The sequence below is a fragment of the Brachypodium distachyon genome, chromosome 2 (assembly GCF_000005505.3).
Source record: "Brachypodium distachyon strain Bd21 chromosome 2, Brachypodium_distachyon_v3.0, whole genome shotgun sequence".
In the NCBI taxonomy this organism is placed as follows: Eukaryota; Viridiplantae; Streptophyta; class Magnoliopsida; order Poales; family Poaceae; genus Brachypodium; species Brachypodium distachyon.
The window spans coordinates 2,622,321-2,646,332 of record NC_016132.3 but is presented as its reverse complement, the minus strand read 5'-3'; the positions used below and the strand labels follow the sequence as shown (position 1 = coordinate 2,646,332).

General features: G+C 46.8%; 7 protein-coding genes across 8 annotated transcripts; 3 read left to right on the top strand and 4 right to left on the bottom strand.

Annotated features, from left to right (window-relative positions):
* Nucleotides 1-1,218: 1,218 nt before the first annotated feature.
* Nucleotides 1,219-2,622, bottom strand: LOC112270908. Its single transcript, XM_024459520.1, has 4 exons — nt 2,498-2,622; nt 2,051-2,400; nt 1,824-1,970; nt 1,219-1,521 (listed from the first exon to the last, which is right to left on the bottom strand). The coding sequence occupies exons 1-4, from the start codon at nt 2,540-2,542 to the stop codon at nt 1,356-1,358; spliced, it is 708 nt and encodes a 235-aa protein (XP_024315288.1). The 5' UTR covers nt 2,543-2,622; the 3' UTR covers nt 1,219-1,355.
* Nucleotides 2,623-3,420: 798 nt separating this feature from the next.
* On the bottom strand, nt 3,421-6,177 carry LOC100828792 (probable inactive shikimate kinase like 1, chloroplastic). Its single transcript, XM_003568724.4, has 9 exons — nt 5,974-6,177; nt 5,846-5,892; nt 5,713-5,767; nt 5,459-5,619; nt 5,257-5,339; nt 5,041-5,158; nt 4,196-4,274; nt 4,016-4,080; nt 3,421-3,846 (listed from the first exon to the last, which is right to left on the bottom strand). Exons 1-9 carry the CDS (start codon nt 6,116-6,118, stop codon nt 3,778-3,780), a joined length of 822 nt encoding a protein of 273 aa, XP_003568772.1. The 5' UTR covers nt 6,119-6,177; the 3' UTR covers nt 3,421-3,777.
* Nucleotides 6,178-7,025: 848 nt separating this feature from the next.
* LOC100822955 lies at nt 7,026-9,845 on the bottom strand. The gene is made up of 4 exons (XM_003568705.4): nt 9,060-9,845; nt 8,074-8,314; nt 7,841-7,958; nt 7,026-7,750 (listed from the first exon to the last, which is right to left on the bottom strand). The coding sequence occupies exons 1-4, from the start codon at nt 9,677-9,679 to the stop codon at nt 7,659-7,661; spliced, it is 1,071 nt and encodes a 356-aa protein (XP_003568753.1). The 5' UTR covers nt 9,680-9,845; the 3' UTR covers nt 7,026-7,658.
* Nucleotides 9,846-13,950: 4,105 nt separating this feature from the next.
* LOC100827970 (non-specific phospholipase C6) lies at nt 13,951-16,348 on the top strand. Its single transcript, XM_003565313.4, has 2 exons — nt 13,951-15,494; nt 15,753-16,348. The coding sequence occupies exons 1-2, from the start codon at nt 14,162-14,164 to the stop codon at nt 16,052-16,054; spliced, it is 1,635 nt and encodes a 544-aa protein (XP_003565361.1). The 5' UTR covers nt 13,951-14,161; the 3' UTR covers nt 16,055-16,348.
* A 1,263-nt stretch (nt 16,349-17,611) lies between these two features.
* On the top strand, nt 17,612-18,150 carry LOC112270950. Its single transcript, XM_024459727.1, has one exon. The coding sequence runs from the start codon at nt 17,725-17,727 to the stop codon at nt 17,935-17,937; it is 213 nt and encodes a 70-aa protein (XP_024315495.1). The 5' UTR covers nt 17,612-17,724; the 3' UTR covers nt 17,938-18,150.
* A 229-nt stretch (nt 18,151-18,379) lies between these two features.
* On the top strand, nt 18,380-19,350 carry LOC100830110. The gene has a single exon (XM_003568900.4). It carries the CDS (start codon nt 18,948-18,950, stop codon nt 19,161-19,163), a length of 216 nt encoding a protein of 71 aa, XP_003568948.1. The 5' UTR covers nt 18,380-18,947; the 3' UTR covers nt 19,164-19,350.
* A 124-nt stretch (nt 19,351-19,474) lies between these two features.
* LOC100827660 lies at nt 19,475-23,801 on the bottom strand. 2 transcript variants are annotated; one of them, XM_010232174.3, is made up of 9 exons: nt 23,461-23,801; nt 23,286-23,373; nt 22,916-23,169; nt 22,722-22,803; nt 22,143-22,627; nt 21,948-22,035; nt 20,535-21,856; nt 19,898-20,002; nt 19,475-19,812 (listed from the first exon to the last, which is right to left on the bottom strand). In XM_010232174.3, exons 1-9 carry the CDS (start codon nt 23,749-23,751, stop codon nt 19,738-19,740), a joined length of 2,790 nt encoding a protein of 929 aa, XP_010230476.2. In that variant the 5' UTR covers nt 23,752-23,801; the 3' UTR covers nt 19,475-19,737. The 2 variants fall into 2 exon arrangements, with proteins under 2 accessions (XP_010230476.2, XP_010230475.2); XM_010232173.3 differs by having other exon boundaries at nt 19,898-20,005; nt 23,461-23,799.
* Nucleotides 23,802-24,012: the final 211 nt, after the last annotated feature.

The window sequence follows — 24,012 nt, the reverse complement described above, 5'->3', positions numbered from 1 at the left end:
CAACTTCAATCCAGCAGCACAACGGATATGAGGAGAAACTAGCCACTAGATTAAACAAATATGACCCTTTCCCGACCAGATGTTTAAGAAATTTCAGAGACGGTGAAGGAGAAATCAAAGCAGGTTTACTAAAAGGGGAACACTCAGATCTAATGGAAGACGAAGAACCATCAGGAGCAACAAACACGAAGAACTTCAAATCCTTCAGATCTGAGTGGGGGTGGCTGTTATTTAGAGGATTAAGGATAGTAAGGGAGCAAATCAGGTCGAAGCCTTACACTCCAGCGTAACCGGAGCAAAGAACAGTAGCCTGAAAAAGCACCCCAAATAGTCGTCGGAGCCACTGCAACGACGACTGGAATCCTCGAGGAAAAGCCCCTAAGGCAACAACTAGACTATACATGGAACGGAAGACGACCAGCCAACCCTCCTCTCCCCTTCCTCTCCGGCCAGCGAGGCCGCCGGAGAGAAGAGGGAGAGGAGGTTGTAATGATATCTATACTTCAGGAATTCAACTCCAGTTCTCTGGCCTTGTTTTGTAGCAGTACTTTCACGTTTTCTTAATGTACATTGAGAGCAAACTGTTGCTATAATTTTTGGTCAATGTCGTTCTATAGTCAATCCCATCGATACTATGCACAATACTTCCTCTGATCCCATAAAAAAATGCCGCTCATTTAGTACAAAAATTGTACTAACTTAATACAAAATGGACGATATTTTTTATGGATCGGAGGGAGTAATTAGCTATAAACATTATCAACATTTCAGCCTCACATCAATTGTTTTCTTTCTTCTAACACAAAACGATACATATTTTGATTTAAAGACAACCGCCGGAGACCGTCTTTGTTGAGCCATAGAGTGTGCCTTGGCTTTTGGCAAATTTGTCCCTACATATTCTCCCTCTTTTAGGAGGCTATAAGGCGGTCATGTTTTTTTAATGGGACTTGTAGAACAAATGTCTTTACACTACAATAACTAATAGTACTACTACTATATGATTGATCAATGTGTAAATATGTAGATACGTACCATCACTCCTATAAAACATTCAATCGGTAGCGATGATCTCTCACCTTCAGAGGGTTGCACTTTGATCACGTGTCAATTCATCACAAATCATTGATATACTACGAACAAATGTACGAACCAAAAGAAAGTCGACAAACTGAAACCGACACGTACATGTCCGTCTTGGCTCGTACACGTGAAAAATCAAATAAATGGCTGCCAATATCAATAGCACTCGAAGAAGCTCGTATATATGTATATCTGTCGTGTGACGTGAATAATTAATCAAACACTAAATGAGCAGTATCAAGATCAAAGAAGCTAGCTAGAATATAAACTAATCAGAGGAGCGCGTTGAATATAGCGGCAGTGGCGGCGCCAAAGCAGACGAAGATCGCTAGACCGCGGGCCGACTCCGACTCTTTCCTCGCCACCAGCACCGACTGCCGCAGCCTCTCCACATCCCGTTTAAACGACTCCACTGACGCCTCCGCCTCCATCACATCCCTGCATAACGCATTCATTCGATCCATCAGTATATAAGCATCAGGTAAACTCAATTTGATCTTTCACTACAATGTAATATCGTAATAATGTCTCTTCGCTGTGACATATTATTTGTCAAAATATTACATATATCTAGATGCTTTTAAACATATATACATCCATATTTATATAAATTTGAGAAATAATATGGGTCCGAGGAAGTAGTAAGTATTTTGGAAAGGATAGACAAAAATACGTATGAGACGAGGGGTAATGTGTGTATGTATGTATGTACGTACGAACGATGCATGCATTGCACGTACCTACGGATGGACCTGACCAAAGTATTGGTCGTCTCTCTGCCGATTCTGGCGGCAGTCATGTCGTCCATGAGCTTCTTCAGCTCCATGTCCGATTGCATCCTCTGCTCCCTCTCGTCTGCCACGGAGTCCCTCAGCGTCTTCATCTCCCTGCATTGCACGCAATTCCCCGTCAAATTCCACCCAATTCTACTTTACATCTGTATTTATGCATCTAGTGCAGTACGTACGAGCAGAGGCTTTGCAGCTTGCGCTGGTGGTCGTGGCGGGAGAGCGCGTCGCGGAGCTGGCGGGCGGCGGCGGCGAGGTCCGCCGTCTTCTCCTGCCGGCCGTGGCCGTCCTTGTCGCCGTCGTTGAGCAGCTCCATCAGCAGCGCCCGCTTCTTCTTCTCCACCAGGCCCCGGTGCTCCCGCAGCGCCTCCTCCGCGCCCTTCTTGCCGTTCCCGTCGCTGACGCCGAGGAGCGCCAGCAGGTGGTTGATGCCTTTCACCTCTTCTTCTCCGGAGCCGGTGGCCGGCTGAGTTTCCTGCATCAGCGCCATTGCTAGCTCCTTGTTCCTCCTCATCTTCTCCTCCTCCACCTTGATTAATTCAGATTTATCAAACTGATCTTAATTGATATGGATCCGAGAAATTAGATACATTGAAGTAAGATCGGATCTGATCGTGATTAATTACCTGGAGCAGGCTGTTGGTGTGCTTGTTGAAGGAGTAGGAGGCCATGTAGCGGCTGCCAGAGGCGGCCGGTGCCGGAGACGAAGGCGATGGGCGACGGTGGAGGAGGTGTAATGGCGGCGAGGTTGATGGTGCGGCGGAGGAGTAGGTTCGGTGAGATTGCATCAAGGTGAGGACTCTGGGAGCCGCGACGGCGACCGCCTGCCACGCGAAGCTCGCCGCCGCCGGTGACAGCAGCGCGCCGCCCGCCGCCTGCTGGACCATCATCGCCGCTGCCATCTGATCTCGCAACTAAGGATTCAACTCAACTTACTTTGCCTGTTAGCTGTATCTAATATCTAGAGCTTTTTTATCCCAAGATCGAAGGATCGATAATGTGATATACCTAGCAGAAACAAAGATGGATTTTAGATAGCTGGTTCGTGCGTATATATATGGGGGCTTAATCGGTCGTGTTGTATCGTAATGGGGCACATCTCTTTAAAAAAAAATTTGCCGGACAAGAAACGGTCGTAATATAAGTTCCAAAATTAACCGTGCCGGGAGGGCTCTTAACTTACTGATCAAGATGAACTTATACGAATACATATGTGAACTCGAAACGTGAAGGACGAGCATGGATTTTGACAGTTAATTGAGCTCTTTTCCAGCTTGGTTTCTTCATCTACAGCCAATTAACGTGCATTAACAACGATCGAGTTCCTACAAGAGTACAGACCCGGCAACCGAGCTGACTGCTTCTCTAATTAAGAATCATGCTCCAACAAAGCATTCTTATTGGCTGCTGCTTGAGATGCACTACTCCGTGTACTCCTTTTTATTTTTGTATCCCTGAGTATGAATGAATCTCAAGCATAATTCTCTGTTACTCGTCTGAGCAATCGTTATGTCGTAAATGAGGCCTACAACCAATTGGCTAGAGAGGATTAATTCAAATCAAATTCATGTTTCATCTTCCTTTATTTTTGTATCCTTGCAAAATCCCTTGTTTGCTGTACAACCGTTTGGGTCATGTACAATTCAATTGGCCACATCAATAAGTAGCTTGTCGCGACGAGGTGTTTACTAATGTCGTTGTGTGGAAACATGTTAGATTCATCTACAACAACATGCCTCAGAATCAAACAGCGCTTCGGTTTTGATTCCTTGGATCTCAAATGCTTGTCCTTCGTGGAGTCGTTCACCAAACCCAGTTACCCCAGTTAGGCTTCATGGAAGGGGCTTTTCATTGAAGAATACTATATGTGCACAAGAGTGGAATCCTGCACCTCTGCTCCAGTAGGCTAGAAGGGCTTTCCAGCAGCTTCCATCATCGACTTTGCTCGGATCAGCTTCTCAATCTTCTTCACAATCTGGGAAAAATAATGCAGCAAAGTGTGTCAAATGTCAGCATCTCTGCTATATTTAGGTGGAGCTGCTTTTAAAAAATAGATTTGAATTCAGGTAAAATTATCCGCGCTCTGTCTAACAGTACATTAATAATAACAACACAGTTCAGTCTGTGATGCTTATACTGCTTACATCAAGGACCACGTCCTCTAGGCTCAAAGAGTCGATGCTGCCATAGCCTAGTTGAGAAGCCACATCTGGAAGGTGTTAAAAAACCATGTCAATATGATTTTTCCCGACTGTAGAAATACATCATGTATGTGTTTTTACTTGAAAGTGAAGAAAGGCTGTTGGATGTTACGGCATGCTTACTTTGTACTGAAACAGTAACATCAGAAACTGCATAGCGCTCTTTCAGTTCATCATACCGCTGACGGAGCTTGCCCATTGCCTGCAAGCAATGAGATCTCTATTTGAATAGGTATCATCGGCATCATTTTCAGGCTAAGAGATACACACATCAGAAAGAACAACAGGGAAACAAAAGGCCAATATCTAAAAGAGGAGACACTGTGCTAGTACTCCTTATCCATTTTAATGCAAATGTAATGTACTCCCTCCGATCCATAATAAGTGTCTTGAACTTGTACAACTCTGTACCAAGTTAGTACAAAATCTGAGACACTTATTATGGATCGGAGGGAGTAATATTATGTAGGTTATTCATCCCTCTGCTGCAAACGGTTTTCAATGTACACACGGATACAATAGCAAGCCCACAGGAGTACAAGGATGCTTTGTTCTTATGCAACATGCAGATAACTGTGATGGACACACAATGAAGCTACTGTACATCATTTTTAGAAAAACAGGGATCTCTTCCTGGCTCCATTTTATTGCAAATGAACCAAAGCATCCAGCCAACATATAGTTCACTGTCCACATTACAGGACAATGAAAAGATGAAGCTACATCATAGAGACTCCATTCTGAATTTGTACTTAACACAATTTTTTACATGGATGGTTAATTTTTTCCATGAACCTATAAAGGACAGGAGCACTGGCGCTATTTACATAAGTAAAGCTGGGTGGAAAACCTTACATGGATTGATTAACTGAGCTGTTTTTTTAATATCAAGGACAAGGCTATATAGATTGTTGTGTCATGAGAGAACATGAAGAACAAATCATAAAGAGGATGGGTGGGCTTTGAACCTGAGAAAAGGAATCTGGGTCTGAAGTAGCTTTTGCCCCCATGCTCTTCAACATATCATTCACTGCTAATTCGAGAGGCACATCGATCCAGATGGAGACCCCATGCCTCAGTAGCCCTCTTCGAGATTAGACACAAACATCAGAAACGTCAATTACACATACAGACAGTGGATGCTGACAGAAGGAACAGTGAAGGCACATATATGGGGATATTACAGGTTGGTTGAGTTCATGACGGCCCCATCCCCACAGCAAAGCACAAGGCTGCCCATGGACGTGAGCTGCTTCAACCCTTCGGTCTGCCCAACAGTTTGAGGTATTCAGAATTTGCAAAAATGCACAAAGGTATTCAGAATTTGCTAAATAGGATACAGTTTAACTTTCAGAAAGATATGGAGTATAAGAGACAGAGCAGCACCTCGACTTCGAGGTAGCCTTTCTCATCGGATTCCTTGAAAGCCGCGAGCGCCTCCTTCCCGCCGAGAACATCCTCGAGCAGGTCGTCGCTGCACAGGTACCGGTATATGATGCAATTGGCGAGGAGCTTGGCGATGTTGCGCTTGGCCGCGCAATCCGTTCCTGCATGCCATTCAAAGTGCATCCCGTGTTCTTCAGCCCGTTCGTTCTAATCAGAATCGGGCGAGACTAGCAGCAGGCAGGCAGGTAGCGTACCGACGACGTAGATGGGTGTCTTCCTGAAATCGCCGACGGCCTCGGCGGTTTTCCTCTGGATTGAGAATATTGAGAATTTGAGAAGACAATTGATAGAATTGAATCATCAAAGGTGAAAATGGATAGGACGTACGAGCAGGTCGACGGATGGGTTGAGCTCCTCGAGGGTCAATTCGGTGCCTGCAAATGCAATGCCCTCCCTCTTTAAGAAACTGCGGAGATCCGGAAGCAAGGGTTGTGAACAGATGGATGGATTCGAACCTGGGAAGGCGCGGAGACGACGGGGGTGATGGCGGAGAGAGCTGCGCCTGGCTGGGGAGAAGAAGGGCTGCTGCTGCTTTCTGGAGGAGACGGAGGGTGAGAAGAAGCACGTCGCCGCCGTCGCCGCCGCTGCCATTATCGCCATTGGGCCTCCGCTGTCTCTCGAGTTATCCGCAACACCAGGGGAAGGGAAGGAAACGAAGGGAGCCCAAGAGAGAAAGAAGAGAACGCATCTCCACCTCTGATGCGAGAACGGACGGCGGGCGATCGGCCTGCCTCGTGGGTCCCACGTTCCAGAGACCAGACTGGCCGTTGAGCCCCCCTCTATAAATACGAGGGAGCCATCCAGGGTCAGGGTCAGTTCAGCTAGGGTTCCTTTTCGTTCTTTCTCCCGCCGCCGCCGCCGTAAGGCCGGTGATCATCAGGATCGATCTCTCTGTCTTTTATTTTGGTTTCTGTTGCTCTTGATTTTCTTCTTGATTGGCTCGTTGTTCTTCTTTTTGCTGGATGGATTTTCTGATGGATGGTGTGATGAACTCGTATACAAAGTTGCAGAAGCAATCATGTGCATTACAACTCAATTCCACACGAGATTTCTGACCATTTTAAGCCCATTTTTCTTCTTACTGTGATGCTAATATACAGGTCGATCTGGATTTGGATGCTGAATAGACATTGCCATTGGCATTGAAGCATGCCCCTCGTTTCTTCCTTACTGACGAATCAGAGTTAATTGGGAGCATCGTATTTGTAACTTGATTCATTAGCATCCGTCTGAAGATCCAAAAGGCGAGCATGGGATGAATCTGAGACCATCATCTCGAGAATGTTAACATTATGCATTCATTTGCTATATTAATAGTTAAAACTGAAGGTCAAAAGTATACGACCTGGAAAATGGAATTGCAATCTACTATACTGTCATCAGATCAGTTCTGGACGGAACACCAATTCACAGTTCAGCAGATCTGACTGACTGCACACAGGGCGCGAGCATTTCTTCTTTCTAAAACCATAGACAATCTTGGGAAATCAAGGACGGCACAAATACAAGATGAAACTGATAGTATTCAAGATGAAGGTTCATACTCTTACTATCATCCATTACAATAGGTTCTTACTCTTATTATAATGCCATTACAAGTACAGAAGTACTACCACACATGTTGCAGACCAAGATAGTAACAACAGCAGAGGTGACTGCAGAGGAAGGTTGGCCACGAGGATTAAAGGCTTCACCCAGCAAAATAATGAATCACTGGTTCCATTCCGAATGTCCAATTGCAAATTGCAATCCCTACAAACAATTAGGCAACCAAAAAATTTGGGAGAGAAAAAAAAACCTCACAGGAGGTAATAGGAAAAAAATGCCGGCCACAAATATGGCATACAACACCACCAACCTAGAATGAATAGGTATTCTACAACTCTCACAATAGTCAGAACCTATCCATAATGACACATACATCAACAAGAACACAATACGAAAATGACTCATGGTACAACACGACGCGATCTTCAGAAGCAGGCAAGACCCTGCAAATGCACAGTTAGACAGATCATCTCTCCTCTCCTTTCTCTCTTTCTTGGGCATAGATGTTGCTCCACAATTTGGCACTCTAGCTCCGGTAACAAAATTGGCTCGACTGCATCCGCCGACTAAAAACTACAACCAATCCTCTTCCTCAAAGTACAACAGCTGCCTTATCTGGGGTAACATGTGGGAGTACGGTGGCGATCAAAGGCTCGTAATGGTCCGCACCGGCACCACACCATGCTGCAAGCAAAAGATTTTTACTTTAGCCGAGGCTTATGCAGCTTTACATATTGATCACTTCCAGGAGACATCGGCAACAAGACAACACACCTGTTCCCTTCATGAAAAGAAAGATTGGGGCGTCGCAGATTTCTCCTCTAGGACGGTGTGGGAGGAAGAACACACAGTTATCCTCATCAACCATTGCATCTGCTCCATGTGCCTGGACCTGTGTATGCCACGAAAATGATGGGAATAATTAGATCACGATGTAAAACTAACACACAGACATGCAGTTCTAGGGTGAAACATTGCATAACTGAGGATAAATTTATAGAACTTACCACATAAACTTCTCTCTTGAACTCGGTGGCCAGGCACTCAATGGCAATATCATCACCAAACGCAGCTGCACGGCCATCCCGATTCTCATCGATGGTCAGTAAGCCCTCTTCTGTGTATTGCAGGGTGATTATGTCATGCTCATCCTCCGCAGAACCAGAAATGGCCATGTACTTGGCCCAGCTATCTCCGTCGTTCACAGCGATACATCTGTCCTTGTAGATTGTCTCAGCTGCTATTTCCCTGCAAAGTGGCAAACATAAATATGATAAGCGCATATGCTTTGGAGAATCAGTTGACCAATCTCATCTTGGTGGGTTGTTACACATCTGTACAAAGTACAGGGACAGCAAAGCCTAATTTCTTTAGTAGATATTCTGTGATTACGATGTAGTCCTACTTGGATACGATTGGTACGAAGTAGCAATGTACAACTGTACAGGTTGCGCTCACATTGCATCAGCATACAAAAAAGAATATGATTCATTCGTTGACCATTTCATGGGGGGCACACAGTACTACCAAATCTTGTGAAGCGATGATTCCTGCGGCTTCATGTGCATGATGCCATGAAAAATACATCAATCGGTGTTTCTACGCACTTTGACATAACGAATTCAAGAAAGACTAACTCCTGAATGTAAACAGACACAAACGACTAAACTTTTTCATTCCACAGCGACCCGATTTAGCCGAGAAAATCAGTATATTCCAAGAAAGGCGTTGTGATACCATTTCAATAGACGAGCACGGACACAAACGACTAAACTTTTTCATTCGACAGTGAGCCAATTTAGTCGAGAAAACTAGTGTATTCCAAGAAAATCGTTGTGGTACAATTTCAATAGACGAGGACGGAAAAGGAGGGAGAAAGATGAATGAATAACTGCAGAGAAGGCAAAGGACGGGGGATGACAGCAAAGGTGAAGGCGGAGACATTTTAGAGAGGAGGAGGAGAGCAGATCTGGGAAAGGGGCGGGGGCGGTACCTTTGGATGCCGATGTCGACGAGCTCCTGGACGGCGGCGTCGAGGTCCGGTCGCAGGGCCTTGGGCGCGAGCAGCTTGACCTCCTGCACGACGTGGACGCCCCACCCGGCCTTGAGATCCGGCGCGTAGAGGTGCCGCACGGCCGCGTCGACGGCGTCCCTGTCGCCGGAGCCCTCCGCCGCGGCGGCGGCGTAGACGGCCTCGAAGCGGCGCACGACGCGGTGCCGGAGCTCGCGCGGCTCGGCCTTTGCGGCGGCGGCCTTCCGGACCGCCGTGAAGAGGCAGTTGCCGTCGGACTCGACCTCCCCGGCGTGGTCGAGCCGGAAGACCGCGCCCGCGCCCGTGTCGGCGTCGGCGGCGTCTTTGTCGTCGCCGTCCTTCTCCTCATCCTCGGGGCACGACGGGCGGGGGGGCTTCCAGGCGACGCCGCGCTCCCAGATCCGGAGCAGGCGGCGGCGCTGCTGGTCGTCGAGGGCCCAGACGGAGGTCCAGGCGGGCGTGGGGGCGGGGGTCTGTTCCGGCGGGGCGGGGGCGGGCCAGGTGAGGAGCTGGAGCGGCGGCGGGGAGGGCCCCTCGATGGCGACGGCGGCGGAGGAGGAGTCGCAGAGGAGCTTGCCCATGTCGCCGCGTTTCCTTTCCTGATCCCCTCCCCTCCTAGGGTTAGCTGGCTGGCTCGGTGCTTGCTTGTCGTCTCCTCCCCCGCTCCGCTTGTCTTTTCGGTTTATTTCTTTTTTCTTTTTCCTTTGGGAGAATCGATCCGATCGGATGAAGTTGAGAGGAGAAGAAATGGAAATGGGGGAATATGGGATGGGTAGGTAGCCGTTGAAGAAGCGCGGGGTAGGTGGGCTCTGCTCGGGCCCGATCTCCCGCCGGCCCGCCGGCCCACGCTTGTTACCGTTGGCTCCCGCGTCCTGGGGTTCCCCACTTGGTGGCTGCTGCTGCTTCGCGACAGGTGACCGAATGGACCGATTCAGTTTGACCGATGTTCTCTGTGTTCTCTACTAGGTGATCTCGTAGGTGACCGAATGGGATATGGTTTCAGATTTGAGGATGATTTGTATGTTTGGTGGAGCGAATGTGGCACATTAGAGAGGGAACCGGTTGGTTTCGTCTAGTGGAATATTCTTTCAATACGTGGCACCATCTTTCGTGACCCAACAGTGCGTGATGGCATCGATTGTTCACCCGCTCTGCTCTCGTCATGTGAGGCCCGGTAAGCGATTTGGTCACGGTTCCCACCTGTGAAAATACCCTCCTAGAAACCCGATCGGCCAAGCCCTGACTCCCTCTTGTTTTGTCCCCGGCGAGATCCGGGTAATTAGCATCCAGTGAACGGAAGAGGAGGGTGGCGAGATGGGGGACGGGCGACGGGAAGAGGAAGCCGACGATGGACGGGCAGAGGAGGAGGTCGAGGGAAGAGGAGCCCGGCGATGCGAAACATCACGCCGGCAAGGACAGAAAAGGCTAGCGACGAGAATAATTTTCTATGAATTTCCCTCCCCAATACAAGGTAAAAACTTCACCCATTAGCTTGATTAATGGCCGGTCTGCACATGAACAATGTCTCGAATGCATCACTCCATGTTGGCTGGAACTTAAGTGTTCGTCGAAAACAATCATGCAAACCTCGAGAAGAAATATATACCATATGCGTTTTATTAGAGGTAAATTGTATTAGGTCAGCAAGGCAATCTTTAATTTGTTAGTTAAATTAAAAGAAAATAACCAATTATTTAATGGGCATGCTTTTTTTTGGAAAGTTAATGTCAGTATTAGCAACGGGCAAATCTTCCACAGGTAGCAATTATTTGTTTGTAGCAAAACTAGCTGAATGTGAAACAAGTTTTTTTGCTTACGTCTAGCTTTTGTGAAGCTAGCTTGTCCACGTGTTTTTATCGGATAACCTACAAAACCTAAGACCGAGGACTTATACAACCTCATAGTTTTCTCGTCTATCCGATATACTTCCTTCGTCTCATATGAAATGATTCAAATTTGTTCAAAATGTAGATGTATCTATATTTAGAAAACATTAAATACATTTAATATTTCGTCGACTACCATGGAACCGAGGGAATAGGTTGGAAGCAATGTGTGCCATCGGACTCATGTTAGAACCGCGGCGTAGGACGCCAGGGAGGACAGGAGGAGTATTGGCGTTATTATTCGAGGACACTGCGTGGGGTTAGGTTTCCTCGCAACTCAAACCGAGCCTAGTTTTTTTTTTAAATGATCCACATGCACACAGTCGCTGTTGTGTGGGGACAGCGGGCAACCCGACCCAAGCGTCAGCCTCACACGGCAGCCAACAGAAGGGAGGCAAGAAAATTGGCTGCACCTGCAGAAATCAACGGCTGCGATGGACTCGTAAGAGCATATCAGACGGCCCAGAATCCAAAGCAACCAAGGATGGCTTGCCGGGAGGACTGATCTTCGTTGTGAATGGAAGAAGAAGCCAGAGGCCCGTGCACAGTCATGGTTTTGTCAGTCCCCTGTTTTGCCTGCCTCTTGTTGTTGATTCTTCTCTTAAAACAACAACAAGTGTTCTTATTATTATTAACATAAATATATCGTGCCTTTTGTTATTGTCACTCAAGTGTGAAGCTTGGGATTCGTTTTATGCATGGATCTGAGCAGCTCAGCAGTACGGCTCGGCTAGCTAGCTGTTGGAAATTGCTCACCGGATTCATTCATTCAGGTTGGGTCGGGACGGAGGGCAGGCATGCTTGATTGGTGCGTGTAGCAGCTCAAATCAAATCAGCAACTTGATTGGCAACTCAACGACAGCAAGAGTGTGTCTCTCTCCATATATATATATATATGAAAACTAAGGTGATTTTTTTATAAAAATAAATAAATAAATAAATAGTAATTAATTAATAATTAGTTAACTATATAATTATATAAGATCCTTCATAGCATGTAATAACCATATAAAATCCATCATTAGCATGCAAGATCACAAATAAAAGAGATCCTGTGAATTGTGGTACGCAGATGGAGATAGTCAAGGAAGCGCAAGATAAGGTTACATTTCATCTGACATATTTGTTGCAGACATCATCATGGAAGTATGAGAAATTCCCTGTATGAAGGAAGCCATGTACTAATGCAGCCAAAGTTGATAGTGGCAGCCAGAGGACCCCTTATCACCATGCATGCATGCATCCAAAGGCTATAAAAGAAGCCTAGGACCTAGAAAGAAGGTGCATCATGAACATGGAGAAAAGTGAGGTAAATAATGCATGGGAGTACTATTTGAGCCAGCCATGGTGCCTATATAAGGAGGCTATTTACAGCATTGAAGGACACACAACCATCGAGCACAACACAAGCCTTCAGAGCAGCAAGTAGTTCAGGGCAGCTAACTAGAAAACTATCTGCTCTCTAGTAGTAGTAGTACCACTTTCCACTGTAATAAAGCCTGTGTAATCAAGGCATTTGTAACATAAGACTGGGAAGGTAGTAAGGTAATTTCTTTATCTTTGTATGAACTCTTCGTAGGTTTTTGAAAGGGAAAACCGTATGTAAACTATATTGTGAAATGAAATAGTTTAGTTTTTCCCTCGGTCTTTTTAGCATGTTTATATGGGTGGGTGCTTATGCTAGGGATCCTATAGGAGAAACCTCTGCGTGTAGTTCTCTGTTAAGCCGAGTGTATGGCGTTGAAATGAGAACCTTGTAACCGTAGAGAAGTGTTCCCTTCGGGTGGAACTGCTTGGGAAGACGATAAGAAATCACCCATATAAACCTGATTAAAAACGCCTTGGGAAATAAACTTAGCTACTCATGAAGCAATATAGTAATAAATACGGTGAGTACTGAGTAAGATTATTACATCACTGCAAAAACCGTCGGTTGTTCTGTTGGCCTCACCAGCCTCTTAAGATCCTGCAAACGATAATCATAATATTAAAATATTTAATTTACGATATAACCTAATATTAGTCTAAATAATCTGAATATTAACGAAGCTAATATTTATTAATATTTATATATACATACATACATACTGGCCGTGTATGGATCGATATGCCGAGAGCAATAAAAGTTTCATTTTTGAAAATATATATACTGGCCAACAGGCAACAGCCAGCTTGGAGACATCACCACTCGTGATCTGCTGGGGCCTGATCCATATATATTTGTATTTTTTTATATATATATATATAAATCCTGTATATCTTTATTATGAAAGGAAATTCACAAGAAAAATACACATGAGACCGTCAAATTGTGTTAGATTCGATTCAACAAACCAATTTACTGGACCGGATCTTCTTTCGCTTATTATGCTTCTAACAAGATTTTAATCATTTTCTGATCCATCGCCGTTATCGTTCCCGCGTGGCTGTCGATTTCTCTTTGTCTCGTGATCTTAACCACCACAACGAGGTAACGATCGAGTGAGTAAATTTGTGAACTTCAAAACCTCGTTTATATACATCCACTCTATTTGAAAAAAAAGTCTCCAATATTTAGCCTGGCACTGCGGTGGATTACCATAATCTTTTTTTTCATCAGCTTTTTACTATTTTCGTGTTTGCCTACCAATTTTTTTCTACTTTTGTGTGTATTTTTCCACAACAAATTATAAAAAAATTCAGTGCAAGAGAGTTCAGCAACGTCACACTTAGCCTTAGAGGTGGACTCTAATCCACGTGGCGCATTGCCTCTAACTAAGCTCCAGTGATTAGAAGTGTAGTACTACTATCTTTATTATTGGAGACAATCTATAGACGATAAACACCGATGAATTACAAGTGACGGAGAGAACCTATGAAAGAGGCACAAGACAGTTTTAACTAACTTTTTTTTGTGCAACGGTTTCAACTAACTTAGTACTGAAAAGATTAGAGAGTTAGATCCATCTTTAAAATAAAACTGTAGACGCATGCATGCAGGGCCCAACAGATTAAAACTAAAACAAAACAAAACAAAATCAAAATACAACACCCGTGGGCCGTATACCGCCAAAGCAAAGCCAGCCCAAATTTTGCTTTCTTCTTCCTCACTCCGCTGTCTGGCTCTCCTCTCACTCACGGGCTCACCCGGCCGCTCGCTCTACTCCATCGCCGTCGTCCCGCTGTCTGGCAGCAACCATGGGACTGCCACCACCATTGCCATCGCTTCTCCTCCTCATCATCCTCCTCGTCGCCGGCAGCATCACGCACAATTCCGGCAACGCCGCCGCTTCGAGCAGCAGCAGCCCGATCAAGAACGTGGTGGTGCTGGCGCTGGAGAACCGGTCCTTCGACCACATGCTGGGCTGGATGCGCCGCCTGCTCGGCCTCCCCATCGACGGCCTCACCGGCGCCGAGTGCAACCCCTTCACCACCTCCTCCTCCCCCTCCCTCCCCCCAATCTGCGTCTCCTCCGACGCCGACCTCGTCGTCCCCTCCGACCCCGGCCACTCCTTCGAGGACGTGCTCGACCAGGTCTTCGGATTCCGGCCCCCAGCCCCGAACCCTAGAAACCAATCCCAATCCCCTCCACCAAACCCCACAATGTCCGGATTCGTCCGCAGCGCGCTCTCCGTCGACGGCGCGCGCCTCCCCTCCGCCGTCATGCGCGGGTTCACCCCGCGGCTGCTCCCCTCCTTCTCCGCGCTCGCCGCCGGGTTCGCCGTCTTCGACCGCTGGTTCTCCTCCATCCCCGGCCCGACCCAGCCCAACCGCCTCTTCCTCTACTCCGCCACATCCCACGGCGCCGTCGCCCACGACAAGCTCCGCCTCCTCGCCGGATACCCGCAGCGGACCATCTTCGACTCCCTCGCCGACGAGTCCCTCCCCTTCGCCGTCTACTTCAAGTCCATCCCCACCACGCTCTTCTTCCGCCGCCTCCGCACCGTGCGCGCCGCCGCGGGGAGCTTCCACTTCTACGACGACACCTTCAGGTCCCACGCGCGGACGGGCACGCTCCCGGCGCTCTCCGTCATCGAGCCCCGGTACTTCGACGTCCCCAGCGCCGGCGCCCCCGCCGACGACGACCACCCGGCCCACGACGTGGCCCAGGGCCAGCGGCTCGTCAAGGACGTCTACGAGGCGCTGCGGGCCGGCCCGCAGTGGAACTCCACGCTGCTCATCGTCACCTACGACGAGCACGGCGGCTTCTACGACCACGTCGCCACGCCCGTCGCCGGCGTGCCCAGCCCCGACGCCGTCAGGGGCCCGCTGCCCTTCTTCTTCAAGTTCGACAGACTCGGGGTCAGGGTGCCCACCATCATGGTGTCGCCGTGGATTAAGAAGGGGACGGTGGTGGGCCGCCCGCCCAATGGGCCGACGGCGACCTCCGAGTACGAGCACTCCTCCATCCCGGCGACCATCAAGAAGATCTTCAACCTCAGATCTGACTTCTTGACCAAGAGAGATGAATGGGCTGGCACGTTTGAGCACATCTTCACTGAACTCAAAGAACCAAGGACTGACTGCCCAGGTCAGGAATTCTTTACCAATTTTAGACGCCTCATTTGATTGAAGAAATGCACTTCAGAGTTCAGAGACCACTAGTTGTGTTTGAACGAACTGGATAATGATTCTAGTAGTTGTGTTTGAGCCTTTTGAGGATCTTAGGCAAGAACATACTGAGCAATTGTAGCAGATTTATAGTCTTATTCCACTTAATATGGATGCCCCTCTGGTCAATTTTGAGCTTACAATATGAGTAAAGAAACTCTCTTGTTATCCTATACAGAGACTTTGCCAGAAGTACCATTTGAGAGAACACGCCCAGCAAAAGAACACGGCCTTCTCTCGGATTTCCAGCGCGAGCTAGTCGAACTAGCAGGGTTCTTGAACGGCGACTACATGTTGGCGAGTTTTGCTCAGGAGGCTCAGAAGAACATGACCGTGAAGCAGGCCGACGCATACGTGAGACGAGCCATCACAAGTTTTCTGCAGGCAAGTAAGCAGGCCAGAAGGTTAGGTGCAAATGAGTCTGCTATTGTCACTATGAGATCATCCTTGACAAGTAAGAGTACCACCTCAAGTCCTTAATTACATATCTCTCCACTTAGCAGCCTATATCACCCACTGCATTGTGAGTATATACCATATGTGAAATGTCACTGTAACATAAATATAACTGAACAGGGAGCTGCAAGACGAGCTGCCCTTTTTCTGTTACCCCCTTTTTAACAATGTAATACTAGCCTTTTCATCTTGAAATGTAGAGTGCACATCTGTGGATCATTTCCTTGAATTTCATTAGAAGGAACATGTTATATATAGCAAAAATTTAGGAGGACAGTTATCTCTGAAATGAATACACGTGGTGCTTTGTTTGTTTCAGTTTACTGTTCACAGCACTGATTGGAGGGATTGTTGTTGGGATGATTATTTTTATAAAATGGGCATGGTTTACATGGATCATAAGTTCATAACCCAATGAGCTTGTGGTATTTCAATCTCTCTTTGGCAAAGCCCAGCTAGGCTTACTTGCAATTGCAGCCCTTGAAGGTTCTATTCTGACAAGAGCTTGTTTGCTAGTAGAGACATGATTTCGACCTAGAACATTTCACTTGGTAGTTGTATTTTGTTGACATGATCATGTGGAGACAGAACCCTTGTCATCTTTATCAGAAACCAAGAGAAACTAAAGGAACCTATGGTATTGCAATCTGAAACACTAGCATAGCAGTCACTAGAAGGGAAGAGATCAGATAAGAAATAAAGTTGCAAATTAACCTGGAATTGAAACGAGTCCCTCTCCTGCATTGATTTTGCAAAGCAAGCAACCAAAACCTGCATGCATGGTCCATTCAGCACAGCAGTACTCCATTCTTGTTTGCTTTGGAGCTGATGCTGACATTCCACTTACTCCCTTATCAGTATATACCCACGGATAAACATGGTTTTAACCTGTCAAGCCATGATCAGGACTTTGTATGAGATTTGCGGTGGTCCGACCTCCCAACACTACTACCTACTACTTTACCATCATCTTTCATGTCTTTGCTTTTCGGCAATAGAGAATATAAAGAAGACGACACTCAAATTACCAGTAACTACCGGTGTAATTTGGTAACAAGGAACTTAGCTTTGTTTGCTGTTCATCAGGAATCTTCTTTTGTGTGGTCAGGAAGGTTAGCTGTGTCCTGTAATATCTTTTGTGTGTGGCTAGCTATATATGGAGTGTCCTCCTGTTGAGTTCACTGGTCAGAATTTGGAGTGCCAGCTTCATTACTTATGAGCTAGCTGACCTTCCTTTCTATCATCACCTCCCTAGCTCATATGCAGTGCACAGTAGTAACATCAACCTGCCGGCTTTTCTGACCGGTCAATCCCACATAGAAAGAGAACATCTGAATTACTGCTGATGGTATATGTTACCAGATAGATGGAAACAGCAATGGCATGACATATCAATTGCATATGTTAGGAACTGAGAGATCCAGTCTTTGTTGTAACTGACTGACCCTAACTGCTAAAGTGAAAAGTGCACCTTTGCTACCATTGGGCTGGTGTGGTTAAAGACATCACATTTGGATCACTGGAATGGCATCTGCATGAATGACAGCTCTGCTGCAACCTCCTCCTCCTCTTCTCCCTCTAGGTATGGATGAGCGTATGGCCACTATATAACATTGCATACACAGAGAGAGAGAGACTATCCAGCTATCTGAGAAGGAAGCAGAGAAGCCAAAGAGAGAGGGAGGGATTACAAGATGCAGGACTGGGCTGGAGTGTTCATCCCACTGGTGCTGTTCATCCTCCTCTCGCCTGGCCTTCTCTTCCAGATCCCCGGCAAATGCCGGATCATCGAGTTTGGCAACTTCCACACCAGCGCCATATCCATCATCGTCCACGCCATCCTCTTCTTCAGCTTGGCGGCCATCTTCCTCGTCGCCATCGGGGTGCAAATGAACCTCGGCCCCTAAATCAATCTCTATATTCATTATATAATATGTTTGCATGTGGTGTAGTTTCCTGTTTTCTCTCCGTCCGTCAGTTGGAGCTGTCTCCCTTAGGCTTTTGCCTTTGCACATGATAGTTTTCAGTTCTCTGAAAGCATAGGTGCTCATTCCTGTGTAGCATCAATAACTGTAATCAGCGTGGAGCATAATTAAGACTTAAATTGGTTCCTTGCTTCATTAGTTAGATTCACTCTGTCACTTGTATAAATAAAGGTTTGAGTCCTTAATTGATTGTTCAGATTGTTTGCCTTTCTCTGTGTTTATAAAACTATTGAGCTGATGGTGTGCTACACTGCACACTGACGGAACATGTTAGTTGCAGACAGTGTCTGAAAAAGAGAGTTTGGTGTTGAGTCGCAGTAGCGAGCATCCGTCCAACAGTCCAGCTGAGGTGAGTGTGACTTCAAAATTGAAGCAAACAAACAGCCATAAAATGGTAGGTGGTGCCAGATTTTAATTGGCCTGAAAACTGATCAGAGCATGCTTTCAGAGTTGCTGCTGCTGCTGCAGTATATTCAGTAATTCAGACTGTTTTTACCCTGAAGATTTGGTCTTGGTTACACTAGCTAGTAGTACCTTTTTTTTGTACAAGGGCTCTAGGTAGTACTTGGTGAGAAGGCTGCAGAGTGTTAGTCAAAATTAAGCTGCTGACAGTGACATGTACTGTGCCAAATATTTGACACAAGACATGATGCAATGATGTGCCAAATTGCAAATTGCAGTGCACCTCCCTTGATAAAACCCTAGATATAGATAGAGATGGAGATGCAATGGAGCCTTGGACTGTCAGGAGCTGCATCTGATGGACGAGTCCAGGTCTATTTAACTCTTAATCCTGCCTGCTAATGACAATTTCAAGCCGGCTGGCCGGCCAGGCCGGCCTCTTGGAAGGCACGGCACGGCTGACAGAGAGCCATCCATGGTAGACCTATTTAAGCAGCTTAGGTTGAAGAGAGAGCTTAGGCAGCTTAGCCATGTCGGGCGACTGGGGCCCTGTGGTGCTCGCGGTGATCTTCTTCGTTGCGATGACACCGGGGCTGCTGTGCCAGATCCCCGGCAACGATGGCCGCATAGCGGAGTTCCACAGCATGCGCACCAGCGGTCTCTCCATCTTCGTCCACACCGTCATCTTCTTTGGCCTCTGCGCAATCTTTATGATCGCCGTCGGACTCCACATCTACGCCGGCTAGCGCCTGCCATCTTCTTGTTCTTTGTATGCATGCTTCCTGCAGTGTAGGAAGTCATACTACATATATACCAATAGGCTCTACCTAGTAAAGGGTATGAGAACTGATTATGAGTGAGTTTGTCCGTTTGATTTAGTTTCATGTTAAATTTGTCTTGGTCAACAAAATAACATCTCTGTCTATTGCTTCCTCTTGTCTATGTACATGCTCCAATTTTGCCTCTCGACGACTAATTAAGCTGTCATCAGCTTCTCAACCTGTGATTGATTGGTTCATAGGAGCCAAACAAAACATACCAATGGACAAATCACTACTTTTTTTATGGGAATGGCCAAATCAATACTGATTGACAAGATTTCAGTAACTGCTAGCTCAACAACAACAAAAATGATTCCAGTGCAGATTGACATTTTTCACTCCAAAAAACTTTGATTTACATGCTAACATCCCAACCAGCCTTCCTTCCCTCCTTTAGTGAAACCAAGAACCTTCTCTACATAACTTGATCAACCATTGGATTGCATTTTGAAGATACTGAGTCAATGGGCAATTTGTCAACCACCGACATCTTCATAAGTTACCTCCGGTTGCCACAGCGAGGAGACTGGCCCATCTTTTCTTCAACGTATTGCGTGAATTTCACCCTTGGTCCCTGATTCAAACAAGGATCGGTTACTTAGCTAGCTACAGTGTATTCTCATGAGCAAAACTTAGCACAAAGTAGAGCAACTACTCACAGGAATTTTGCAGTGTGAGTTGAGCTCCATCAACATCTGACGCCGACGCTCTCTCGCCACCTCCTCTACCCGCAAAGCCCGCTGGCAAGCTGCTTCCATCTGCCCCTGCTAAATTTAACAAAACTGTTTCTTCAGTCCCAAGGATTTTAACCATTGCAACCTATTGCAAGTAATAATAATGCTTCAGGTGCATCCACTGAATGAGTTGGTGGTAATAGGCAAATGGAACAGGAAGCTCTGACAAAGAACAGATCGGATTTCATACATTCCATTCCCCAGTTTCGGTTCAGTATTGAAAGCCAAAGACTCGTCTTTCCCAATATTTTGTCACTAGTTGTATCTTGTATGTGCACACAAGTGGCACACATAAGAGAAATACACATTGCACCATGACAATAGCTCACAATAATAACAAAGGACTGCCGTGAAGTTTCAAAGTGCATGTGAGTCTACAATACAGCTGCATATCAAGTTTAGATGTGCATGTTCTGACCGATTTTTTTAATTTAATTGATTAGGCGAACAGTTAATTTAAAACTAGTGAATCAAGAAGTATTTCTCCTTCCCCGAACAAAAATGCAAGTATAGATTCATTACAAGGACAAGAAACTGAAAGAGTGTCTGTGATTGCACTTACATGGCCAGAAGATTTCTCCGCCAGACTCCTAAGACTTGCCACCTCCTTCAATAAGTTTCCTATTATATCATCCGCCTCTTGCATCTGCTTCCTTGAGAACTCAAAAGCTCGATCAGCACGTAAACGAAACATGCTGCAGTCCAAGCACATGCAGATGCCCTTGCATCCCCTTGTATGCCTCTTAAGTATTCCTTTCTTTGGAGAAAGTTTCGTAGGAGAAATGCCTCGTTTTTCCAAACAAGGGACACCATTGAGATCACCATTCAGAGGAGAAAGTCCCTTAGGAGAAAGGCCTTGTTTTTCCAAACAAGGAACACCACATGGCTGCGGTGTGCCCACTTTCCTTCCTGAACCAGACATTTCCTCCACTGGTAAGGGTGTGCCGGTAGCACAAGGACGAGAAAGCTTGCAGATCGTTCTGACATCAAGCAGTAGGCCAAGAGAAGCCACAGAATCCTGTCCCTCTAGCGCACCATGTTGATCAGCGCTGCCGTTCACCATTACTGTCTTGGTAGGGCTACCAGAACAGACATCAGACCATCCTGACTCTGAGCTTTGGCATTTATGTACTTCAGTAAGTTCGACGTTGTCATTTAACAATCCCTCTGTGTCACATACCTGAGGCTGCTCTTTCACCAGAAACTCAGCTTTGTCTGAAGTTAATCTGCTTGCCTCATCTCCCTCGGAAATTAATGCCTGTTTATGTGTGGCCTTTGTCATTTCAGCCAAATCACCTTCATGAGGAGATACTTCAGAAACAGCAGACTGAAGAGCAGAATACTCATCTGATTTTGTTACCTTTTCTTCTACCGTTCTTTCAACTTCAGCTGCAATGCATTCTTCAGGACAGTCTTCCGAGGCAGCAATAGAATTCTCATCTGGCATTGTTGCTTTCCCTTCTACTATTCTTTCAACTTGATCTACATTGCTTTCCTCAGGACAGTCTTCTGAGACAGCAAGTCCACTGGCAAGGACATCATTCCCGTCTGAAGTTAGTTCACCCTTGTCTGAAGATAATGGGCCTCTTTCTGAAGATATCGCTTCTTGTGTGATTTTCTGCACTTGAGCTGTGCTGACATCAAGAGAGACTTCTGTAACAGCAGAATGAAGCTGCCCACCATTAAGAACATCACTTCCCTCTGATACTGATTTTACTTCTACTTTTCTTTCGACTTGAGCCCCACTGCATTCTTTAGGAGAGTCTTTTGAGATGGCAAGATGACTATGTCCACTGGCCAAGACATAGTCCTCATCTCGTGTTAATTGTTTCTCTTCTGAGACTCTTTGAAAGTTGGCCGCCTCTCCATCCCGAGGAGAGATTTCTGGTACAGAAAGAGAGCAGCATGCTATAAGAAAACCAAACTCTAGAAGTCTCACAATATCATAATCAGCTGAATACTGGAATTGACTTACCATTCTCCATAAGAAATGGCAGCATCCTCTTGTAGCTAAATGAGCCTGGATGATGAACAAACTTTGACCTCGTACAACGTGGAAAACACTGAAAACAAGCAGATGCACATGATTTCATTGCTATAGTGAAATGCGATCAATCCTGCTTAATTTACAGGCGTAAATAAGAGACATAGAAGCAAGAGAAAAACTCACCAGCTTGCTGCTGCCGAGATCATTAGGAACAATCTTGGTTTCTTCTGTCACACTGTCAGAGCAATCCTTCATCTCCTGCTCTCCTCTAGCCTTCACAACAAGCGGCTCTACAGAATTCTTATCTGACTTTGATGACTTTTCTTCTATTGTTCCTTCAATTTCAGCTGCATTGCTTTCCCCAGGACAGTCTTCTGAGACAGCAAGTCCACTGGCTGGTGCCCCATCTGATGTTAATTCACCGGTGTCTGAAGATAATGGGTCTCCGTCTGATGCTATCACTTCTTCCGGTGTGACTTTTGGCACTTGAGCTGTGCTGTCATCCAGAGAGACTTCTGCAACAGCAGACTGAAGCTGCCCACCATTAAGGACATCATTCCCCTCTGATATTGATGTTATTTCTTCAACTTTTCTTTCGACCTGAGCTTTATTGCATTCTTCCGAGATTCTTTGAAACTTGGCCCTGTCTCCATCCTGAGAAGAGATTTCTGACACACCAAGACAACAGCACGCTGTAAGAAAACCAAACTCTAGAAGGAGTGTCACGGTATCATAATCAGCTGAACAGCGGAGTCGACTTACCATTCTCCATGAGAAACGGCAGCATCCTCTTGTAACTAAATGAGCTCGGATGATGAACAAACTTTGACCTCGTGCAACGGTTCTGAAACAAGGAGATGCACATGATCTTATTGCTATGCTGGAAATGCAAATCATTTCTGCCTAATTTAACAGACACAAATAGGTGACATGGCAGCAAAAATTAAAAAACCCACCGGCTTGCAGCTGCTTGCGATATCACCAGAGACAATCTTGGTTTCTTCTTTAACACTGTCAGAGCAATCCTTCATCTCACGGTCTCCCCCAGCCTTCACAACAAGCGGCTCTACAGAATCCATAGGAACAGCTCCATCTCGACTCCCACCCACAGACTCATCAACCAACCCCGAGTTCGATCTGTCTGCCTCCTTGTTCGAGATGGAAACCTTGTTCTCTAGAGGCATGTCCTTGCCGTTTGAGTTATCTGAACCTGTGGAACACATAAACACCCAAGGAAATGAGCAATGTCATACGAGTCTCGGAGCACGTGAACACAAGGGGAGTCGAGTCAAATGGAGGAGGAATAGCCGAATAGGATGGCGTTACCGTTCTTGGCCATCTGGTTGAGGAACGGGAGCAGGCGGCGGTAGCCGAAGGAGCCCGGATCGCGCACGAGCTTGGACCGCGGCAGCATCTGAGCGAAAAGAAGCAAGATAAGACAGGGAATAGTGAAGGGTTTGAGACAGGCAGAAGAGAGACGAAGAGAAAGCGGGAGACTCACAGGCTTCCTGTCGCGGTCTTGGGCCGCCGCCGACGCAGCCTCCTCCGGCGGGGGCGTGCTCTGGATCTGGACGGGTCCGACGGGCTTGGCGGCGGCGCAGCAGTCGGGTGAGGAGTAGAGCGGCGCGGACGCAGGAAGGACGACGCGGCGGAGGCGGAGGTCCTTGACGGCGCCGCCGGCTGCGGCGCCGCCGCCGCCGGTTTCGGCGAGGTGGAGCAGGAGCTTGGCGTGGCGGCTGGACGTGACGCCGCCGAAGGGAGCCGGCGCGGGCGGGGTCCGCTGGGTCGGCATGGCTGCGTGCGTGCGTGCGTGCGCGTGTGGCGGGAGCTGGGTTTGGGCGGGGGAGGGACGGGATTGGGGAAGAAGAAGAGGAGGAGGACCAGAGGATTTGGCGGCAAAACTAGGCTCCTTTGGCGCCAAGACCGGCGGAGGGGGGGAGGGAAATCTTTTTTTTCTTTCGGTTGTAAATAAATACCGCGCTCGCTTTTCAAAACTCCTAAGCGGGCCCGGTAATTTGGTCTTTGGGGGCCCATATAGAAATGCCGCCCGCGG